General features: G+C 36.8%; 3 protein-coding genes across 3 annotated transcripts; 2 read left to right on the plus strand and 1 right to left on the minus strand.

Annotated features, from left to right (window-relative positions):
• The first annotated feature begins 1,087 nt into the window (after positions 1–1,087).
• On the plus strand, positions 1,088–4,076 carry LOC116023171 (protein NRT1/ PTR FAMILY 2.11-like). Its single transcript, XM_031264152.1, has 4 exons — positions 1,088–1,453; positions 1,602–1,819; positions 1,896–2,452; positions 3,131–4,076. The coding sequence occupies exons 1-4, from the start codon at positions 1,375–1,377 to the stop codon at positions 3,963–3,965; spliced, it is 1,689 nt and encodes a 562-aa protein (XP_031120012.1). The 5' UTR covers positions 1,088–1,374; the 3' UTR covers positions 3,966–4,076.
• Positions 4,077–6,499: 2,423 nt separating this feature from the next.
• Positions 6,500–10,067, plus strand: LOC116022302 (protein NRT1/ PTR FAMILY 2.9-like). The gene is made up of 4 exons (XM_031262943.1): positions 6,500–6,841; positions 6,937–7,154; positions 7,275–7,828; positions 8,876–10,067. The coding sequence occupies exons 1-4, from the start codon at positions 6,676–6,678 to the stop codon at positions 9,780–9,782; spliced, it is 1,845 nt and encodes a 614-aa protein (XP_031118803.1). The 5' UTR covers positions 6,500–6,675; the 3' UTR covers positions 9,783–10,067.
• Positions 10,068–10,180: 113 nt separating this feature from the next.
• LOC116022301 (plasma membrane ATPase 1) lies at positions 10,181–16,485 on the minus strand. Its single transcript, XM_031262942.1, has 21 exons — positions 16,140–16,485; positions 15,911–16,030; positions 15,415–15,513; positions 15,190–15,327; positions 14,877–15,011; positions 14,602–14,781; positions 14,296–14,502; positions 14,099–14,218; positions 13,896–14,015; positions 13,685–13,807; positions 13,498–13,602; positions 13,230–13,374; positions 12,763–12,927; positions 12,408–12,646; positions 12,191–12,223; positions 11,973–12,054; positions 11,605–11,765; positions 11,125–11,310; positions 10,846–11,028; positions 10,573–10,751; positions 10,181–10,483 (listed from the first exon to the last, which is right to left on the minus strand). Exons 1-21 carry the CDS (start codon positions 16,191–16,193, stop codon positions 10,387–10,389), a joined length of 2,871 nt encoding a protein of 956 aa, XP_031118802.1. The 5' UTR covers positions 16,194–16,485; the 3' UTR covers positions 10,181–10,386.
• Between the last annotated feature and the right edge of the window lie 5,286 nt (positions 16,486–21,771).

Raw genomic sequence — 21,771 nt, forward strand, 5'->3', positions numbered from 1 at the left:
ACGGGTAAGAATTTGTAAGACGATATAACACAAATTTTGTCAAAATATTTAATATTCGAATTTCTTAAGGTATAGTTGTGCATTTTGTCAACGAAGAGGATCATTATTGTGTGAACCATAATATAAAAATAATGTACATTCAGTATAAAAATAATGTACATTATATTCAGGGGATGTACATTATTTGTGTACTGAATATACATTATTTTTATAGTATAAAAATAATATATATTCAGTACAAAAATAATGTACATTTAGTACATTAAAAATGTACATTTAATTATGGTCCACATAGTCTATTTTAGGTGGCTGGACCAACAAATAAGCAAAGTAATTTCTACGGTTGGGCCCTTTGAAGCATTCTTATTGAGCTTTCTATCTTTCATGACTTATTTTCCTCGGGGTTTACAATGCACATGGAGTCATAGTGGATCCATCTAAAGAGGTTTCTTCGATTTTAACCCATTCGACCCAATGGGCCTAAGTTTGGCCCACACACAGCAACGTTTCACGCATAGCCCATCAATCTAATCCAGACCCAGAAGAATACAAGTCCAACACCTAAAATGCGTCGCCGGAATTTTTCCCATTTGGCTGCCGGCGGGGCTCTCCTGTTTCATGGCAACGGGGCAACAGAACACTTTCGGGATTCTTGAGGTAATCCAGTCGGACAACAACACCGGAATCTTCAATATGGATCTGCCTCACCTCAATTCATCCTCTAATTTACAGGAGTTTCCATTTCTTGGCACTGGGAATGTTAAACTAGACGTACTTCCATTCTTTTTTTTTAGCCGTCCGTACGTTTCATTTCCGACAATACAATGTAGAGTAAGAGAAGACAAGAAGACAGCGACGTAACCCGACCTGCACGCGATGAGATTCTATAAGCAATCATTCAATGAACCTTATCCTGGACAGTAATTCATGACAGCAGACCTCTCCAGTCTCATTCCAAAAAAAAAAAAAAGATTCTTTATCAGCATATATGTAAGACCAAAACCAAACAAGAATAAAGAACCATCAATAATATAAATGCTGTAAAAATCATTTTGGTGCAATCAGAACCATCAATATAAAATACTGCAGAATAAAGAAGTTGTTTTTCTTCAGAAACAAATATATCCTTCACCTCCACTATACTTCAAATCAGTATCGATCCCTGCTGTCACTCCCCATACCTCTCTATGTTGCAAAAGTTGTGTCTACCTTAGTTATATTGTCAATGATAACAACCCACAAACATAGTGGCCTAAAAGGGTGGAAAAGAATCGATCTTTATTACTTTCTTATATATAGCCACCTTCAAGTTTCCATTTCTTGTGTGTGAAGTGTGAACTGAGTTTATTTGCAAAGGCAAGAAGACAACTAGCCATGGGGGAGACTCAATCAGAGGTGGCCACTAGGAAAAAGATCAAGTACAGAGGAATAAAAGCTATGCCCCTTGTTATAGGTATGCTTGGTTGTACAAGGAAACTTGGTGATTTGGTTGCCTAAAAATGGTTTTCTTTTCTTTCTTGTTTTGGATGATGCAATTATTTTGTGTGTTTGTGTTATTCTGTGTAAAAATTTTGTCATAAAAAGGATTGTGGAATTTGCAGGAAATGAGACATTTGAGAAACTGGGGACAATAGGAACCTCAGCAAACTTGTTGGTTTATCTCACTACTATTTTCCATTTGAAGAACATAACTGCCACTAATATCATCAACATCTTCAATGGAACTTGCAACTTTGGCACTGTTATTGGAGCCTTCTTCTCTGATACTTATTTTGGCCGCTACACCACACTGGGGTTTGCTTCAGTTGCCTCTTTTCTGGTAATTGAAAGCTTGAGCTGACAGTTGGATTGCACATTTATGTTTATATATTATATATTCCAATTTTGGGTTGCAGGGGATGCTTGTTATGACCTTAACAGCCGCGATTTCAACGCTTCACCCTGAACCCTGTAAGGGTTCATCAGCTACACTGTGTAATGCACCCACAGCTGGGCAGATGGCATTCTTGCTATGTGGTTTTGGACTGCTAGTGATTGGAGCTTCTGGGATAAGGCCATGCAATTTGGCTTTTGGGGCTGACCAGTTTGATCCCAATACTGAATCAGGGAGAAGAGGGATTGGCAGTTTCTTCAATTGGTACTACTTCACCTACACATTTGCTGTGATGGTTTCTTTCACTGCTATTGTGTATGTTCAGTCTAATGTTAGCTGGTCCTGGGGACTAGCCATTCCCACCCTCCTCATGTTCCTGTCTTGTGCGCTGTTTTTTGCGGGAACTAAGATTTATGTCAGAGTTGTCCCTGATGGTAGCCCTTTCAAGAGTGTTGCTCAGGTCCTAGTGGCCGCTTTCAAGAAGAGGCGCCTGGATTTGCCTGAACAGCCTCTCTCACTTTTCCACCATGCTCCCTCCAGCTCTCTCAATTCTAGGCTTCCCTTCACAAATCAATTCAGGTAATACTACAAACATTCTTACAAGCGTTTGGTAATAGTACAAGTTGATTAGACCGTTAACTTTGCAACCACGCACAAGTTACAAATTCGACTCTCATCTATTGACCTGTTTTATTTGAATTGGTCAACTATGGAAACCTAGTGTCACCGGCATAGAGTATGGTGTAGCACACGTCGCTGTGGCGTCCCAAGACCCTTCATACCCTGCAGACCAGCTTTATCCAATATGACAATAGCTCCAGACCAGTTGTGCCCTTAGAGTCGCATGGATCCCTTTCATAGTAAGTCTAAGACTAGCTCCTCAAACTTAATCTAGTTGGCGTGTCTAACTTGGTCAGACCTTAACGCCCCTTTACCCATAATGCAAGTTAACCCGTTGACATATTCTTCACTAGGTCTAACACAGTACGGAAAGCAGTCGTGAAATTAGGCTAGTTTACATATATAGTTTTTCGTCAAATAGGATCACAATGCATGTTTTACGCAATTCACACCATCAAGTAATGAATGGTGTAACTTTTAATTGTGATGTAACACATCCTTCGGTGAGACCCGACCTCAAACACAAAAGATTAAAAGTCATATATAGGTTTGAACCGCAGGCTAAAAGACAGATTTTCTGTCAATTCACTTGAGAATATAATGAAATTATATTAATGGTGAGGGTTGTGATTTCAGATGTTTAAGCAAGGCGGCAATAAGAACAGCAGAAGACGTAATCAAGGAAGACGGTGCAGCAGAAAATCCATGGGAGCTTTGCAGCGTTCAGCAGGTGGAAGAAGTGAAATGCTTACTAAGAATCCTCCCAATATGGGGAGCTGGAGTCATATACTACATCTCCGTCGTCCAAGCTCAGAACTTTGTAGTCTTCCAAGCCATCCAGGCCGACCGCCGTCTCGGCGGCGCCGCCTTCCAAATCCCACCCGCATCCTTCATAGTCTTCGCAATGCTAAGCATCACCATCTGGCTACCCATCTACGACCGCTTAATCCTCCCAATCCTCCGCAAACACACCAACAAAGAAGACGGCATTACCCTCCTCCAGAAAATGGGAATCGGAATGTTTCTGTCAGTGATCACTATGGTTTTATCCGCCATAGTTGAAACCAGGAGAAGAACGTTAGCCGCAGGAATGAAAAACGAGGTTTCTTCCATGTCTGCGCTGTGGCTGATTCCTCAGATGGCCCTGTCGGGGCTGTCCGAGGCTTTTGCGGTGATTGGCGAAAACGAGTTTTTCTACAGACAGTGCCCGGAAAACATGCGGAGCATTGCAGCTTCATTCTTGTTTGTCGGGCTTGCAGGGTCTAGCTACCTTAGCAGCTTGTTGACATCAGTTGTTCATAGGACAACAGGGTGGTTGGCTCAGGATTTGAACCAGGGGAGATTAGATTACTTTTATCACGTAGTGGCAGCATTGGAGATGATGAATCTCATATATTTTCTTGTGTGTGCAAAGTGGTACAAGTATAAAGGAAACACAAACACCCATAGTCTCCAGAAACCTCCAGTTTGATTAGGGGTAAAAAATGATGATTAAAATCAATTGTACAAATGTTTTGCTCGCCATAACTGTTTTTGTATGATATATGATGTTATTGAGTGGTCCATCATATTATGCCTCCCACTGAAACTTTGTTTTCAAACAAAATTAATTGAATGGGCAGTTTGATAGTGCAGCACCAATTAACAATGGTGGCAGACTGGCAACTTGTCGTCCTGCAATTATACCCCACAACGCAAAAGTGGAGAGTGGTTTACTTTGACCGCCAAGCTTTCATACTCGCACATCAGCATTAACTCTGATATTGGAAAAACAAACCTCCACATTCCCTTGCAGTCATGCAATTTATATACATGAAACCTACCTTGGTGCAAACCTAACTATTCATCAAGCTAGCTCTAAACCAACCAGGCCGGTATCCCATCATCAGCAAAAAATAAAAAATTTAGATTCCCTGTCTGACACGGCACGAAACTGTAGCAGTGTGGGCCGCAGCAAACTAACATAATCGACAGGCGTAAACATATAAAAGACATTGAATGTGTTTAGTTGCGAAAGTAAACATTGTAGTCCATGTGACATAAGTACCAAATATTAGCTGTAATGGTACACACTGGGTGCAAGTGGTGGGATGGCAATGATTGCTAATGATGCTCATGAACCAAACTAAATGAGCATTGGCACACACAAATAAAAATAAAATAAGGAAAAAGTGCGAAAGTGGGAACTGGGAAAGCTTTTACTTGTGTTTTCTTTTTGAAAACGAAAGCTTTTACTTGTGTTGAGAGTCCAAAGTAGAAAGCACCGTTGAATGTTTTCCGTGTGTTGTGCCAATGATTTAATTAAGACACGTAATTTGATTGGTCACCACTTCCATTCCCAGTTCTCACCAAGTAACCATTTTCATATTGATCACTGCTTCTTCATCCGTGTACTACTCTAGTCTCTAGTATTATATTCTTTAACAAAATTCTATGGCATGATTCAGGAGTTTAATTTGCAACACCATTTTAATTAAACAAACAATTCACTATTGTTAATAATTATTAGGGAGTACAAGTTTGTTTTTTATCACTAACTACTAATTTTATATTTACATTTTAAGGTAGTCAAAAATGAATAAAAATAGACATTTCTCTATCAGCATTCATTGTACTAATTGACTTTGCTCTCTTAGCTAGATCTCTTTTTCCTGTGTTCTCATTCCTTTCACTGTTTAATTACCTTTAGATTGACTTAAAAGAATGCGCAATTTGGCCGTGGTGATTTTTAGAAAAATAAGTTTAAAATGATATGGAATATTTAAAGTGAGTATTTTAAGGTATACTTTATAGTCTTACATTAAAAATGAATGTAAATTTACAATAGTACAATTATAATTCAACTTTTTATATATAGAGTTTGAATTGTATAGTCCATAGATTTTTTCGTAGATTCCCTGATGAATGTCTATCTAAAATTTTGGAGTGGTTTTGTTAAACGGTGAAGTGGATTGTTGGAATTTGGAAATTGGATTATAATGTTTGCTTCATTAAGTCAATAACCATGCATACTATAGACTCATTTTTCTTCTTTAGTGTCCCACAAGGGCCAAGGCCACAACATATAACATCATCTAAACATGTGCTGTATGTTGACTTATATATGGCTCGGGCAGGGGTATATACTATATAGTGTACTCCGTATATACTATATGGATTATTTCTTGTGACCATTGATCTATGTATCAGATTCACACAATTGAATAGAATATTCAAACCATGATTGATTTGAATCCGTGTTGACTGGTGCAGCTACCAAGTGGTTGAGTTTTAATTTCTTCCCTGCAATCCGTTGGCGTTACTTGTAAATTTTCCAATCTTTTATTTAATTTTGTCCTTAGCCTCATTAGTCCAACCATCAATCTCATAAGCATACGTATCAGATCATTATTAGTCCCCTCATTGATTGCACCACGCAGAGAATTCTCCTTGTAATACGCGTAAGTGAGGACCCTACTTAATTACATATTACACTACAAAATCGTGGATTTTTGGTGAAATCTGTCTTGAATGTTACTCTAATGGACAAAAGACTATAAGAAAATAAATCAATTATAGTTGTTACTCTAATTGACAAAGGACCATAAGGAAATAAATCAATTATAGTTGTTGCTCTAATTGATAAAAGACCATCCCCATAAGGAAATAAATCAATTATAATTGACTGACTCAACTCAAAAAAAGCTAAAAACAGCTTTCTAAATTGAACGTAAAATATTATAGTCACTAAATTAATTATGTCTGACCAATTTGGTTGAAATTCTCGTACGAAAATAACAGTTACCAGTATTTTTAAAATTGGTATGTTAGAAAATGAATGTTTACGGTACTCCTCCTGGTTTTTACATATGCCTGAGCTAATATTAGGTGAGTCTTTCAACTGCCCCCCACCCAAAGTACCTGCCGTTCCTAAATCAGAACAATTAAAATGATAAATTAATGGACCACCTCATTCAATTCTTGTCCACACACAGTATGTATGTATGTATAATGTATGTATAGTACTGATAGAGAGAGAGAGAGAGGGAGAGAGAGAGTGAGCAGTGTCTGAAATCTTGAAAAGTTGCTTCACGTTCACACTTCACCTTCAATAATAATTCAATATATAGTTGAGAGAATTGAAGTGCGCTTTTTAAAAAAAGAAAACAACATATATAACAATTGAGTGAAGATCGACATACATGGGAGTGGAAATGGAGGATAATAAGCATGGAAGAGAATCTCCGGCGGCGAAGGCGGCGGAGAAAACCACAGTAATGAACGGCGGCCATGAACATGATGAGTCGTCTACGGTTGAAGAACCGGTGCCCAAGTACAGAGGAATCAAAGCCATGCCCTTCATTATAGGTCAGTCAGGTTTTTTACAATTAATAATTATGATTAGCAGTACATATGTATACGAGGTTGTTGATTAATTTTGTGTGTTTAATTAATTAATTAAGGGAACGAGACGTTCGAAAAACTGGGAGCAATAGGCACGCTGTCCAACCTGTTAGTGTACCTCACGACAGTGTTCAACTTGAAGCACATAACGGCGGCGAATCTTCTCAATGTCTTCAATGGAACCACTAACTTTGCCACCATCCTCGGCGCTTTTATTTGTGACACTTACTTAGGCCGCTACAAAACCTTGGGAATCTCCACCATCAATTCTTTCCTGGTACTAATTTTTTTTTTTTTAATAACAGACCCTATTACATTATAGTATCTGTTCATTTATAACTAACAAACGCGTACTGGTATGTTTTTGTACTGGTATGTTTTTGTTTTGAATTCGAAGGGATTACTGATGATAGCATTGACAGCAGCAGTGAAGAGTCTGCACCCTCCGCGGTGCACCAAAGGCGGGGACTGCGTGGACCCCAATCGGGGCCAGATGGGGTTTCTCCTGTGCGGTTTCGCGATGCTAACGGTGGGAGCCGCCGGAATCCGGCCGTGCAACTTAGCGTTCGGGGCGGACCAGTTCAACCCGAATACAGAATCAGGGAAGAGGGGCATTAACAGCTTCTTCAACTGGTACTTCTTTACCTTAACTTTCGCGCAGATGATGTCGGTGACGCTGGTGGTTTACATTCAATCCGAGGTTAGTTGGCCCATCGGACTGGGGATTCCGGCGCTGTTCATGCTGATTTCATGTGCCGTGTTCTTCGTCGGCGATAGAATATATGTTAAGGTGAAGCCCGAAGGTAGCCCCTTCACTAGTATAGTCCAAGTTCTAGTGGTTGCTGCTAAGAAGAGGAACTTGAAATTACCACAACACCCTTCCCTCTCTCTCTTCAATTACATCCCCACCAAGTCCATCAATTCCAAGCTTCCTTATACAAACCAATTCAGGTAATATAATATAATAATTATCCCAGCTAGCTAATCTTAATTAACTAAATATATAAACAATAAATTATATATTGGCATCTTTACTTTTGAATTGGTTAGTTGTTCTAACATGCATCTCTCCATCTTGCTTTATTTAGAGCGATTTAAGCATATATACATGCATAATCCATGCATACACTTTTGCTTCCAACTTTCTAACTAACACGCCTCACGCATGCAACACGACACGATGTCATTGTGATTTAAAATTAAAAACTATTCACTTTTACTCATTTTTCAAAGTAATATATTTTACGGCACTTAAAATAATGCAATAAAAGTTTTTATTCAATAATTCAACTTGCATCACATTAATGAAGTCAAATGTGGTTGGGAAATTAATAATAGGGAAACTTGCAATGTAATAACATCAACCTAACCAATGAATGGTGTGTAGTAGCGGTCCAATTCAATTAGGTTTTTTTTGAGCCAATCCAATTCAATTAGGTTAAAGTAGCTAATTGCTCAAGGTGATAAATTAGTATTACTAACCTTTTGTTTGTGTCGTCCACATGAGCACATGCATGCATGAAACTACCGACACTGACAGCTAACCTAGCTAGCTGCTAGCTTATACAACCTAATAAAGTCATATGATAACATTGTATGGTCGATTATTGTTGTGTTTAAATATTTCAAGCACTGCATATTTGACTATAAGTAACATTATTAACATTATTTGCATGACATTAGTATGACTAACGTAAAGTTTGATTCAAATATGTTCATGTTGACAATTACAATTAATTTGCGTCTTTGACTCGCTAATTGTGTGTTTTGACCAGCCAATCACCGTTAGTTACCCGTCGGTCTATCTGTCGCAATTAACGCCTGGCCTGCACTTTTTTTGATTTATTAAAAAAAAACTAATACAGTAAATATTGACTCTTTGTGCTTTAACAAGTTTGAGAAAGTATATATGAACAGATACTACAATGTAATAGAGTCGGTAGTACTAAAAAAAATTAATATAGTAAGTATTAATTTGCTATATGTTGTTTTCTGCAGATTTCTTGACAAGGCTGCAATAAGGACAGAAGAAGACAAAGTGGGAGAAGATGGATCATCAGTTTATCCATGGAAGCTGTGCAGTCTGCAACAAGTGGAACAGACGAAATGTGTGTTTAAAGTGATCCCAATCTGGGCAGCCGCCATAGTGTACCATGTTGCCATTTTAGAACAGCAACAATATGTTGTGTTCCAAGCCCTGCAATCCGACAGGCACCTAGGATCCTCCAACTTCCAAATTCCGGCCGCCACCTACACCATTTTCTCAATGCTAAGTCTCACTCTCTTCGTCCCGTTCTACGACCGAATCATCGTCCCGTTCCTGAGACGATACACGCGGAAAGAGGAAGGCATCACTCTTCTGCAGCGGATGGGGATCGGCATTTTCCTCACCGTGCTGGCGTCCTTCGTCTCCGCCTTTGTGGAGGAGCGCCGCAGGGGCGTCGCCCTGAGCAGGCCGATGCCCGGGGTGACGTCCAAAGGCGCCGCTGTTTCTTCCATGTCGGCCCTCTGGTTGGTCCCCCAACTCGCCCTGGCCGGCCTGGCCGAGGCATTCACCGCCATCGGACAGGTGGAGTTTTACTACAAACAGTTCCCGGAGAACATGAGAAGCGTCGCCGGGTCCTTTTACTTCTTGGGGATGGGGGCCTCTAGCTATCTCAACAGCTTCTTGATCTCCATTGTACATAAAACCACAGAAAATGCCAAAACTGGAAACTGGTTGCCTGAAGATCTGAACAAGGGAAGATTAGACTACTTCTATTTCCTCATCACAGGCCTGGGAATCTTAAATGTTGTGTACTTCCTAGTATGTTCCAGGTGGTATGAGTACAAGGATGGAACTGAAGGAGCCATTAAAGATACTGAAATGGAACCAAAGAATCTTGAAAACAAACATGCAGTTTAAGGTGGACAGTATCACAGTACAGCCATGAATTTTTCCTGTTGGAATATTCTGGTATCAATTCAAAACAAGGATCTCTTATTAGGAATCATCAACAAGATTCCTTCCTTAACCAGTAAGTGACTTTGCTAGAATAGAATTAACTATCCTATGTAAATTCTATTCTAACAAAATCACTTATTGGCCAAGAATGGAATCTTTATGATATGATTCCTAATATGTGCATGGTCACCCTGTATTACTAATGAACATTTTATAAGAAAATGGCGTATTTATTCCTGAGTAGTATTTGAGGTTCATAAAGTGGGTGTTTGTACCATAATTTAACCTGGTCAGGGAGGGAAACAGAGAAGACATAATACAGATTTTGGAAGCAACAAAATCATGAAAAGACATGTATGTATAGGCAGACAATAAAACTATATTTAATGTTAAATTGTTTTCCAGTTCAGGGCATTGTTATGTTCTGGCCCTTCTGGGTGAAGGAAAGAGCAGGGGAGATGGGATGAAAAGTAAATATACTACTAAATGAAACCAGAGAACTAGAGCTAGGCCAACTTGATATATGGCTGCTTAAGTCTTCGTTCTAAGCTCGCTCGCTATCACCTTAAACGGTGTATGCTTGCTGAATTGTCTCTATATCAAGACCTTTCAATTTCACCACGGATTCCACATGACCTTTTAGCGTATGCAGTTCACGTAATCTGAACAGAAATAACAGTTCACAAGGTAAATCAAAGATTCAAAGCAACTTTTTTTCTAAACGTCAATTAGGTAGGTATAAGGAAGGTACCTGGCAATTTCAGCTCTCCTTTTTGCTTCCTCGGCCAGCTGATTAAGTTCACTGAAATTAGTTGCCTCGTTAAACAATTTGGTGTCGGGAACTTGCAGGCCATGAAGTGTCCTCTGTGCATGTGCCCATTGCAGTTCACGTTGTTCTTTGCCGAAATCCTTTTTCCTGGTGAAAGCAATCTGTGAAACAAGAAAGCCACCGGATGAGGATAGACTAGGGTAAGAAACAATAAAAGTAACGAGATTTATCTTTCTCAAGCATGAAGAATTGTACCCTTTGTTCAAGAACCAAATCCCATGCCTTCCCACTAAGGGCATAGCGGATGAAGAACTTAATGAAATCGAGGGGGATGTAGAAAATAATATTGTAAAGCCAAATAACCCCAGCCCAACCCCAACCAATGCCTTCAATCGCCGCAAAGCTCCAACTCGCATAGACAGCAATTAGAGTAGCAACCTGTTAACGATGAAGTATAAAGATAAGCATGTCCGTACTGTTTAAATCAAAAGAAGATCAGGATAGGTGTGCAGAGCAATAGAGCAAATGGCTTACTAGTTGAGCAATCACAAATGCAACAACAAGAAATACACCAGGACGTTCAACAAATGACCAACTCCGAGATCTTGTGACAAATATCAGTGCCTGACTGATAGTGCTAACTTGAAGGTAGATTGCAGATGCAAGCTTCCTAAAGTCATCAGTAGCCGTCTTCTCAAGTGTAGCCACGCCAAATGTTCTCTGGCCATTCACCAAAAATGGTCACTTTTTCATTATAAACTTAGCAAGATAAACATATTTGAAAACAAGGGTAAGAAATGAAATAAATAAATTATACAGTTGCCTTCTTATTTTTATTAATGGAGAAAATAACACACATATATGGAGATTGTTTATATGTATATTTTTGAGGTTCAGTCTGGCCAGAACAAAGCCATTAACCGTGACTAAATGATTATGGAAAAAATTTTGAATGCTTTTAGTAACCACAATTTGAAAAGCTCTATTTATAGTGATAAATATAGGTTTGCTCACCGGGAAGAAGTCGGTTTTATACGCTATCCAAAAGAATATGACAGTCATCATTGCCAAGTAACCGCCAAGAATAACTCCGGTAGCAAAAATCTCAGCCAGCTTCCAACTGTCAGGAAGAGGAGATGGTTTCACCCTGTCTTTTGATATTGTCATAATAGTACCTAGACAGTAATGCGCTAGTCAGAGGTCAAAAATACACTGCAAAAGTTGCTGCACAAGACATACATATGATCTAAGAATGATTTTTATGTTAAATGGTACAAGTGCTAAACTGCAGGGTGAGAGTTGAGACACACCCAATGCTAAAAGGCTTTAGTATCATATTTAATCTTTTTGAGAAAAGTCGAGAGAGAACTAAGTCAACTAACCATCATTCAGAATAGCAATGATAAGAACCATGAACGGTGGGAAATCAAATCTCCATATTAGAGCCAGCAGCATGAAACCAAGCTGTCATATCAAGTCATAAACTTATAACAGAAAGAAATCAGAAAAGTGATTTAATGAATGACATGCAGATAACCTCCTCCCATGAGATGTGTAAAGAAAAAGGAAGAAAATAAGAAAGATGTCTAACACAACATACCACTATACGAATTGTGATAGAAACAGCATAAATCTGCGCAAAAAAAAGAGAGTAGTAAATGAGCACTTAGCAATAAGCATGTAAGTCAACTCAGAAAGCACTTAAAAGCTTATTTAAGAGTTCAAGACAGTCATCAAACTCCACAGCACAATGGCCATGTGGAAATTCGTTAGTTTCAATTACGAATCATATGACTACCAAAAAGCCAGCGGCTAACCGTGTAGTTTTTCATCCTCTGAAAGATTGCTCGACTGGTCAAAACAGCACTGATGATGACACTGAGACCAGGTTCAGTAAGAACAATATCAGATGCACTGCGTGCAGCATCAGTTGCATCAGCAACAGCTATCCCTATATCAGCCTTCTTTAAAGCTGGAGCATCATTGACACCATCACCAGTCATTCCACAGATATGCTTCCTTGCTTGCAATCGCTTCACTATCTCATACTTGTGCTCTATACCAATTATCCAAGACAACCACCAAATCAGCAGACACAATCTAATCACATGGACCAAGTTATCTGGTAGAATGTGCGATAAATTTTGCAATCAAGTTGACAAAAAAATGTACCGGGGAAAACACCAGCAAAACCGTCTGCCTTCTCTATCAGTTCATCAATAGGTAATGCAGCAATTGACTCATCCTTACTCTGTCCCAGCAAAGAAGATGAAGGATACATATTTGTACCCATTCCCAAGCGCCGCCCGGTTTCTTTACCAATTGCCAGTTGATCACCTGTCAAATATCCAAGTATTAATAACAAACACGCAGAAGAGTCACCACTTTTCAAATTTGGTATATTAACAGTTTAAGATGCCAGCTTTTGACATAAAATGAAAATCAATTGAGAAAAAATATAGACACAATAGCGATATAGGATATATTGAATAACAAATAAATTCTGTATCACATGCTATCATTTTGCCAAAACTAGTGGTATTTACCAATAATGCAAGATGTATTTCATCATCAGGTTAAAAACTTCCAACACACGACACATCATGCTTCATGACCTAGTATCACAAGCCATAACTCACCAGTAATCATTTTAACATTTACTCCAAGATTCAAAGCCCTCCTGATGGTCTCAGCACTATCATGCCTTGGTGGATCAAACAAAGGCATGAGTCCAATGAATTGCCAGGGTCCTCCAGGACTCTCTTTCCTTCCTTCAGGAACCTCCTGCTCAAAAATTTAGACAATATTAAATGAACAAAAAGTCACTGGGATGTAAAATATTCAATTTGTATAAAGCATGAAAGCAGGTGAAATGATAACTATAGCCCAAAATGGGGGAGGGTTTACCTGATAGGCTACAGCAAGTGATCGCAAGCCTCGTTCTGCAAATTTATCAATCACGGTATGAACCCTGCGTTCTATTTCCGATCTGTTGTGTGCAAGATTTAATATCTAGAACACAATGTGGTGGAAAGATATTAGGTAATCAACTTTAGAGTTACCAACACAAAAAGAAATTTATCCAGAATAATACCTGCTCCGGAGCACCTTTGCTGACCCTGTGCATTTTTCCTTCACTGTCAAGATAAGTAAGTGCTGTTCGCTTGTCGGTGGGGTTGAATGGAAGGAAATGTATTTCTCGAATGCCAGCACGTGCCTATTTATAGTAATTGTTCAAACCAATTTTGTAGCTACAGAACACAAACCATCAACACAATAGACAAGGTAGAACAATCTATAGTTACCTCCTTCGGATCAGCAAGCATCCCAACAATAGCAGCATCAATTGCATCTTGGTTTTCCGTTCTTGATGCTCGAGCTGCCATCAGAACAACAGTATCTGGATCGACTCCTTTGGCAAACACCTGATCATAGAATAAAAGTAATTATGATCTGCTTACAGAGAGTGGACCCCACCATCAGCATTGATTAACACTCTCATTCTAACCTCAATAAGATTCTTGTCAACAGTAAGCTTGTTCAATGTCAAGGTCCCTGTCTTATCACTGCAAAGAACATCCATACCAGCCATCTCTTCTATAGCTGTCATCCTTTTTGTAATAGCTCCCTGCACAATTAATCATTATGAGAGCTGTAGAATTACTGAGCCAATGAAACTCATAGTAACCAAGGATATTAACAAACCTGTTGTGCAAGACGATGCGAACCAATTGCCATTGTTACTGAAAGGACAGTTGGCATGGCAATTGGAATTCCACCAATGAGCAGTACAAGAAGATTGTCAATCCCAGGACGATACTTTCGGTGTTGGATAGGATACATGACAATAATCTCTATAATCATGCCCACAGCAATAGAGCAAATGCAAAAGTTTCCAATTGCAGTTAAAACCTGATAAAAATAGCAAAGTGTCATTTTGATATATTTGATTTGGAAAAAAGCAAGAAAATAGCATATATAAACCAATATGATATAATACTGTAAACTTGCCTTTTGGAAGTGGCCCACTTGGTTGGTAGAATCAACCAGGTGTGCAGCCTTTCCGAAAAAGGTATGAACACCCGTAGCAATGACAATGGCCTCAATCTCTCCTTGTTTACAAGTAGAACCAGAGTAAACACCATCTCCAGGGCCTTTAGTTACCGGAAGAGATTCACCTGTCAATGCAGACTGCAAATTTCAAAGGAAATATTAGATGTATATTTCAATAGTAAAAACAAAGAATGCAGATGAGCAACCAGCCACTTTCATAAAAGTATAATCACCTGATCAATTTTCAAGGGATCTCCTTCAAGTAGACGAGCATCAGCAGGAATTATATCTCCCAGTTTAACACTGATAATATCCCCAGGCACCAAAACAGCAGCATCTTCCTCACTCCATCTTCCATCTCGAAGGACCTTCAACAACAAAAGCAAACAGTCAGAAGACCAGCATAGCTAGGAGCATAAAATAAATAGCTGATTAATTGTTCTCAAGCTTGATTAATCACCATAATAATGAGTATGAGACTGAAACAAACTAAGACCATAGACTATTCTATGACAAAGAAAGTCAATTTATACACTGTATCCTTACCTTGGCTTTTGGAGCTAGACGGGCCATGAGAGCTGCTGCTGCATTGCCAGCATTGTTCTCCTCAATGAAACTAATGGTGGAGTTTATCACCAGCAACGTAATAATCCCAACAAAGTCCTGCCAATCCGGGGGCTTTCCCTGCAAAATTAAAGATATATTCCAATGAGTCCAAACTAACAGTTTAAATAAACAATCAATTCAACTAAATTTGAATAAGAGCCTCACTCCTCCATTTGCAAGTGCGATTGCCATAATTGCTGCAGCTTCCATCACCCACGAGAGAGGATTCCACATGAAGCCCAAGAATTTCAGGAATTTGCTTTCCTGGAACATAACAATTATTGCAACAGTTAAATTGACACAGGTATCAATGATAAGTTTCAACTGATTTCCAGAGCAAATAAGCAATTCAAAGGGTAAATGGCATACACACACAAAAGGAAAGAGAGAAGTAAGAGTGTAAGGCCATCTGATTTGGAACCAAAGACGCAGTGAAACAAAAGGCAAAGATGAAAGAAATAAGTCTCCAAAAAAGAAGGAAAACTATAAAGAAACATAACTCCACAATCTGAGGTGAACACTAAATCTTAAAAGCCAGAGACATAAAAAGCAAATATAAAAGCTTAAAAATGAAACTCAGCATCAAAATTACAGTTCAACAAGTTAATAAACTGTAAATGATGAGGAAAACTAAAGTATATGAAGCAACGCCGTTTGGCACCTTCTTCTCCTCAAGCTTGTTGTGCCCAAAAATGGCCAACCTCTCCTGGGCAGCCTGACTAGTGAGACCCTCCTTTGTACATCTGAGATTCTCAAACACCTCCTCAATGGGTATATTCTCCTGCAGCCAACCAAACCAGAATTGCAAAAAAAAATCAAAAACCAAACAAAATTAAACCCACCCAGAGCACAAAATCAAGATACAAAACGAAGCTTTACAGATCCATTACCAAATCAACCGTTTCCTTCAGCACAGCGTCGAGAACTTCAGGCTTCTCCGCCATCTTCCTACTCCCAAACTATCGGCTTCAGCTTTCTTTCAGTCTACCAAAACGCTTCGTTCCGGATCAGAACCCAGTAAGCAGCAGCAGCATGAGAGCACACACCCAATAACACTCAAGAAAACCAATCGTTTTGGGGATTTTGGGATATGAAGGTTAGAGTTGAGTAGTCGGCCCACCAACACGAATTCACCAAACGTACAAAAGCAGCGGAATTGCTGGCAGAAAGATCAGTGAGCAGTTACGCATATAGTCCGTACAAGTGTAGCATTATTAATACTCCCGCATTACTCCTAATCCTAACAAGTAACATATCTCACTGATTTCACTCTTTCACCCATATCCCTATTTACTTTCGGAGACTCGGAGTATATCCCAAGTCTTAACCACAATTTGCAATTTTAGCCCCTCAATGATAAAGTAATAGTTAATTTATCCTCTTTTTATTTTTAGGGCTGGACAATTCAGTTCAATCTTTTTAATATAAAGTGTGTTAACTCATTATAACTTTTATTATTCTTTTGTTTGAAAAAGTTCATAATTGCATATGAAAATATCTCTGTTTCTTACGTCATTTAAACTATTTTGTTGATAGAAGCCCAAATATGATCATGTCACAATAAACTAGAATCAGAATAATATGTTTTGAAAAAAAAAACAAACAAAAAAACAAAGGACTTAGCGTTAACTATCACCTATAAATTCAATACAAAAATATAATTAACCACTAGAAGGTGGGGTTTGAGTGTTATTTAGTAGAATAAAATAAACAAATGTTAAAAATATAGTATGTAAATTGCCATTATTAACACATCTACAAAGCAAAAAAATTAAAATTTACCTAATCTACTAACAAAGTGTCGACATATGTAAATTTCCTATATATCAGCCGAAATTAAATAAAATACTTTGTATTGAATGAATATCAATTTAGTGCTTTCTGATATTATGATTTCCATAAAATTGTATATGATGTCAATATGTACCAATGCGAATAAATGAATAATACATAGTATTGTTAAGCATCGGTGCTAAGTATCTAGTGCAGGTATCAAAGTTTTTCCATGTTTTTCAAATTTTATCTTCAACGTAAAATTTGACTGTTTTATTTTAATTATTAATATTTAATATATTTTTTTTCAAAAAAAAAATGTTACACATTTAGATTTAAAATGTGTTACTTTTAATCTTAAAATGATTTATTTTATAATTAAAGATTTCATTTGGTTGATTCAAATTCAAATAATCGACGAATTCAAATTAAATGTAACCTAACCTATTTGAACATTAAGCATCACCTAACCATCCACGTCTCAGCAACCTATGTATAAATCAAAATATATTAATTAACCTATATTGTGAACTTGTGGTGAAGTGCATCGCACATAATGTCTTCTTGTTGTTGTTTATATGCATGTGAATAATTGATAAATATATATTATAGAGTTAATGCCATGTTTGGACATTTGGTCATAGATTTATACGTGGCATTCAACTTTTAGTCATTTTTTTCAAAACATTATTTGTCAGTCGTAGTATTATTATGACATTGTCATTTTTTATCATTTATCAGCAAACATGTTTAAATAATGTTAAATATAGAAACATTTTAGTATATTCAGTTCTAAGTGTTAATTTTTATTGTCATATATTTATATATGTCATTTAATTGTTGCAAAAGGCTCAAGTTGTGGAGGCACTATTGCGGAGCTGCAAATTGTAATTGAATAATACATGTCTCTAGTCTAATAGGTCAACTCACTTTTTATGAAATGTCATTTAAACAATGTTGTTGACAGAGGACAAAAAATGGTTATGCTACAATAATACTAGGATCAACATATGATGTTTTGAAAAAAAGAAAAAAAAAAAGTAAAAGTGGAATGACACCTATAAAATTAGACAAAATTTTGAGTGAAACTATCTCGCGGATCCTTGTTCATGAGACGAATCAAGTCAATATGAAAATGTAATGCATATAAATCTATGATCTTCCGTCGGAGTATGGTGACCGGCGACGGCATAACCGTCGCCGGATTTTTTCCTGAATAGTAAATGACCTGCAATTTTTTAAAGGGTCTAATTGCATTTTTTAAATATTTAGAAGCTTAATTGATTTTTCATGTAACGTTTATGGGCTTATTTGACCATTTTTCATATGCATTATTGCTTATTGCTAACAAAACACAATTCTTTAATTTGTTATGGTATCAATCTTTAAATCCTAATTAGAACAAAAACAAAAAATATCATCAAAAAAGGATTTGCATTTACAAAAATAATAATAATTTTGGAACACAATATTTACTAAATTCAATGTGATTTTCAAAAATTTATTATGAGATACAATAATCTTTCTACTTATCAAAATTTAGAATTTTATATTTTGTTAATTATAAGATTTGTGTGTTTATTCATTTACCCCAATAATATAATTTTATTATTAATTTTTAAAAATTATTTTCAATTACACACCCGTGTTGATAGCTAGTCATCAATTATAATATTGAAAATTTTAACTAAAATTATTATTTAGAGTATTATTTTGATGCACTTTTTTGAGTGAGGTTCACTTGACGAATATTGTTATTACTCCAAAGTGACCAAAACAGATAGATGGAGACAAACTGAGAGCAATTAAAATTATTTTATTAAAATAAAAAAAAAGTTGAATTAAATATGGACAACATTATTCGAATTATGAAATGAACATGAGACAAGAAAAAAAGTTGTGAGATTTAGTGCTGAGTCTGATTTCCTCAATGTTGGATTTGTTCTGTCATGCCTATCCATTTATACTTTTCTCTGGTCTGTCGTTTTTCTTGTGATTCAACTTTAGATTCCATTTCGTACGACACTTGATGAATTTTCTAAGCACTACCTAAAGTATCACAGTATTATAAAGATTATTAAACAAAATAAAAAGTTTAGATCATTATTCATTGGTTAAATGTTTTGAAAAGCATTATTAAAGGACAGAGCGTTGGCTTCCTTTTTACTGTGCTCTTACTTTTAGCAATATTTTTAGCATTATGATGGATAAATATTACCCGAGCCTACCGCGGGTCAACATGGATTTCTCTAAAGCAAAACACACCCATATTATCATATACCAAACTTGGTAAAATTGAGGGATGAGATACACTAATAACTTATTTTAGGAGTCTAATTTAAAAAATAAAAAATTTATTATGTCCTAAAGAAAACCTTATTTATAAATTGTTATTTCCTTGATTGTGTCCTAGTGTCACATTTCCTTTATATATTTAGGAGACACGAATACACACACACACATATATATATATATGGCCAAGTTTCAATGTAGCTAAGCCTTAACGTGCGGTCGGTGCGGTTGCACAATTAAGTATGTAAAAATGCACCAATTGTGTTAGGAAACGCATAACAATAAAATGCATCAACGAACCACAAAATGCACCACACACAACAAAATGCATCATACCCTACTACACCTAATGATGCATTTCCAGACACTGTGTGGTACGTTTATGCGTACATAATGATGCATTTTGTGGTGGATTGGTGCATTTATTTGTTGTGCGTTTCCTAATACCATTGATGCGTTTTTCATACCTAATAGTATGGCCGCATGGAAACTTGGCCCTATATATATACGTATGTATGTGATTTAACTTGTAATAATTAAGTAAAATGTTTTGAATGAAAATTGTATTTAAAAAAATAAAAGTTAGGTACAAATTCCGGACATCTAAATGTACCAATGTGTAAAAGTGCGAATATTACGCGTTTTGCAATTAAATTACGTAGTAATATTCATGTTGTTTTATTGTCGAAGTACTACAGCACTAATTAATTTTCACTAAATTCCTAGTTTGTATAGTAGGTCCTAAATTTGCATTAAATTACATAACAGTAGGATGGCCTACTATCTACTGAGCTAGTCGTGAAGGCCACCGGCCGGCATGCACGACGTGTTACACAGCTACAACGGTAAAACATATATGAACATCATATATTATATTAACGTGTTTAATTCAAAACATTTAATAAAGTGTTTGATTTTATGAGTTAATTTATATTTTTTTGACATTTTGTTTCTATACTATTAATGTCGGGAAATGGTTGTGGTCCGAACAATAATAATGGCTCTGCTTAGACCACGATTTGAACATAGCTTTCTATCTCTATCTCCACCTTTGGAGTTATGCCCAAGTTGAAAGAAAAATGAATGGTGAGGATGTGTTGTTGTGGTCCGAGCAAATATTAATCCGATCCCCATATGGGACCACTGAAGAAACCTCCTTATTGTTATGCATATTGAATTTAAAAATAATAATTAACTACATAAATTGGAGCAGTTGGTAAGCATACATTTAATACATCTAATAAATAATAAATATATACAAATAAAAATATAATAAATGTCAATATTGGTAATGTTATAACAATAATACAAAGGAAAAATGGTCAACTGGATAGTACAATAAGGCTCCCTGCAATTGCTGTCGAAATGGGGCAACTGCAAAATGAGATTCAAGAGCGCCGTAGAGTGCTAAACCTCTTTTTGAGGAGTGTTAGAACACTGGATCCTGCCACGAAAGAAGTGCGCATTCGCGCTGCCAGAGAGCGTATCGAGGATTTGGAGGGGAGGCAGCAAGCACTAAATAAAAGTTTCATTCAAGTTCTCTTAATCAATAAAATTGTTTAATTAAGTCTAATTTGACTTGTTTAGCAGGTTAAATCTTTACGTTGTTGACACTAGTTCTTTTTATTTTATTTTTTAAAACAAATTTATTTATTTATTAATAATTGTACTTGAATATGCAATATGTGTAAAGACACATTGTGATCTTAGTTAACATAGGAATATAATAAAATAAATTGATATAAATTATCCATAGTTGATTGGCTCAACAAATAATTTACGTGACAACTCTTTTATAACTCTTAGGGGGCGTTTGGTTCAAGTTATATAAGATAACTAAGGTTATATTTGTCTGGGAATATAAGATTCACATGTTTGGTTCAAGTTATGTAAGATTCTCAGAGAATGTAACATAACCTCCCGATAGAGGTTTTAGCTATTGGAAGGGAATGTGAGATGCACCCCAGTTTCTTAGGTAATCTCACATTTCTTTATCTTATTACTAATATTGAGCTTTTGGCATTTTAATTAATTTATCTTATTTCTGATGTCTTATTTACCTACTTCAATTTTAAACCAAACATAGGAATCTAACATTTCCAGTCATCTAACATTCCAACAATCTAACATTCCCTAAGGTAATCTAACATTCCGTGAACCAAACGGCCCCTTATAGTCCATTGATAATCGGGCCACGATGGATTGACTGGGCATGTAGGCCCAAACATTTGCATGGACAGAGCGGTTGGGCTTAAGTTATGAGTTTCGATTAATAAGCTTCCTTGCTCTTCAAGAAAGAGTTATCAGACGCATTAATGAAAATCTTGTAAACAATATCTCCCAAAAGTCCAATCTTCGAAGTCAGCAAAACTATTCATGGTAATAAATAAATAATACTAAAGAAAAATATAAAAGGAGTACAAGAGGACTAGAGGAGTGATCCAGCCACGTGCTTGT

Source organism: Ipomoea triloba, chromosome 6 (assembly GCF_003576645.1).
Source record: "Ipomoea triloba cultivar NCNSP0323 chromosome 6, ASM357664v1".
In the NCBI taxonomy this organism is placed as follows: domain Eukaryota; kingdom Viridiplantae; phylum Streptophyta; class Magnoliopsida; order Solanales; family Convolvulaceae; genus Ipomoea; species Ipomoea triloba.

Coding starts and splice junctions, on each gene's coding strand:
- LOC116022302 (XM_031262943.1), top strand. CDS start 6,676: ATGGGAGTGGAAATGGAGGATAATAAGCATGGAAGAGAATCTCCGGCG. Junction 6,842..6,936: donor AGCCATGCCCTTCATTATAG/GTCAGTCAGGTT, acceptor TAATTAATTAAG/GGAACGAGACGTTCGAAAAA. Junction 7,155..7,274: donor CCACCATCAATTCTTTCCTG/GTACTAATTTTT, acceptor TTGAATTCGAAG/GGATTACTGATGATAGCATT.
- LOC116022301 (XM_031262942.1), bottom strand. CDS start 16,193: ATGGCGGAGAAGCCTGAAGTTCTCGACGCTGTGCTGAAGGAAACGGTT. Junction 15,328..15,414: donor TCGCACTTGCAAATGGAGGA/GTGAGGCTCTTA, acceptor TTAATTTTGCAG/GGAAAGCCCCCGGATTGGCA. Junction 13,375..13,497: donor CACTTGCTGTAGCCTATCAG/GTAAACCCTCCC, acceptor ATTTTTGAGCAG/GAGGTTCCTGAAGGAAGGAA.
- LOC116023171 (XM_031264152.1), top strand. CDS start 1,375: ATGGGGGAGACTCAATCAGAGGTGGCCACTAGGAAAAAGATCAAGTAC. Junction 1,454..1,601: donor AGCTATGCCCCTTGTTATAG/GTATGCTTGGTT, acceptor TGGAATTTGCAG/GAAATGAGACATTTGAGAAA. Junction 1,820..1,895: donor CTTCAGTTGCCTCTTTTCTG/GTAATTGAAAGC, acceptor TTTGGGTTGCAG/GGGATGCTTGTTATGACCTT.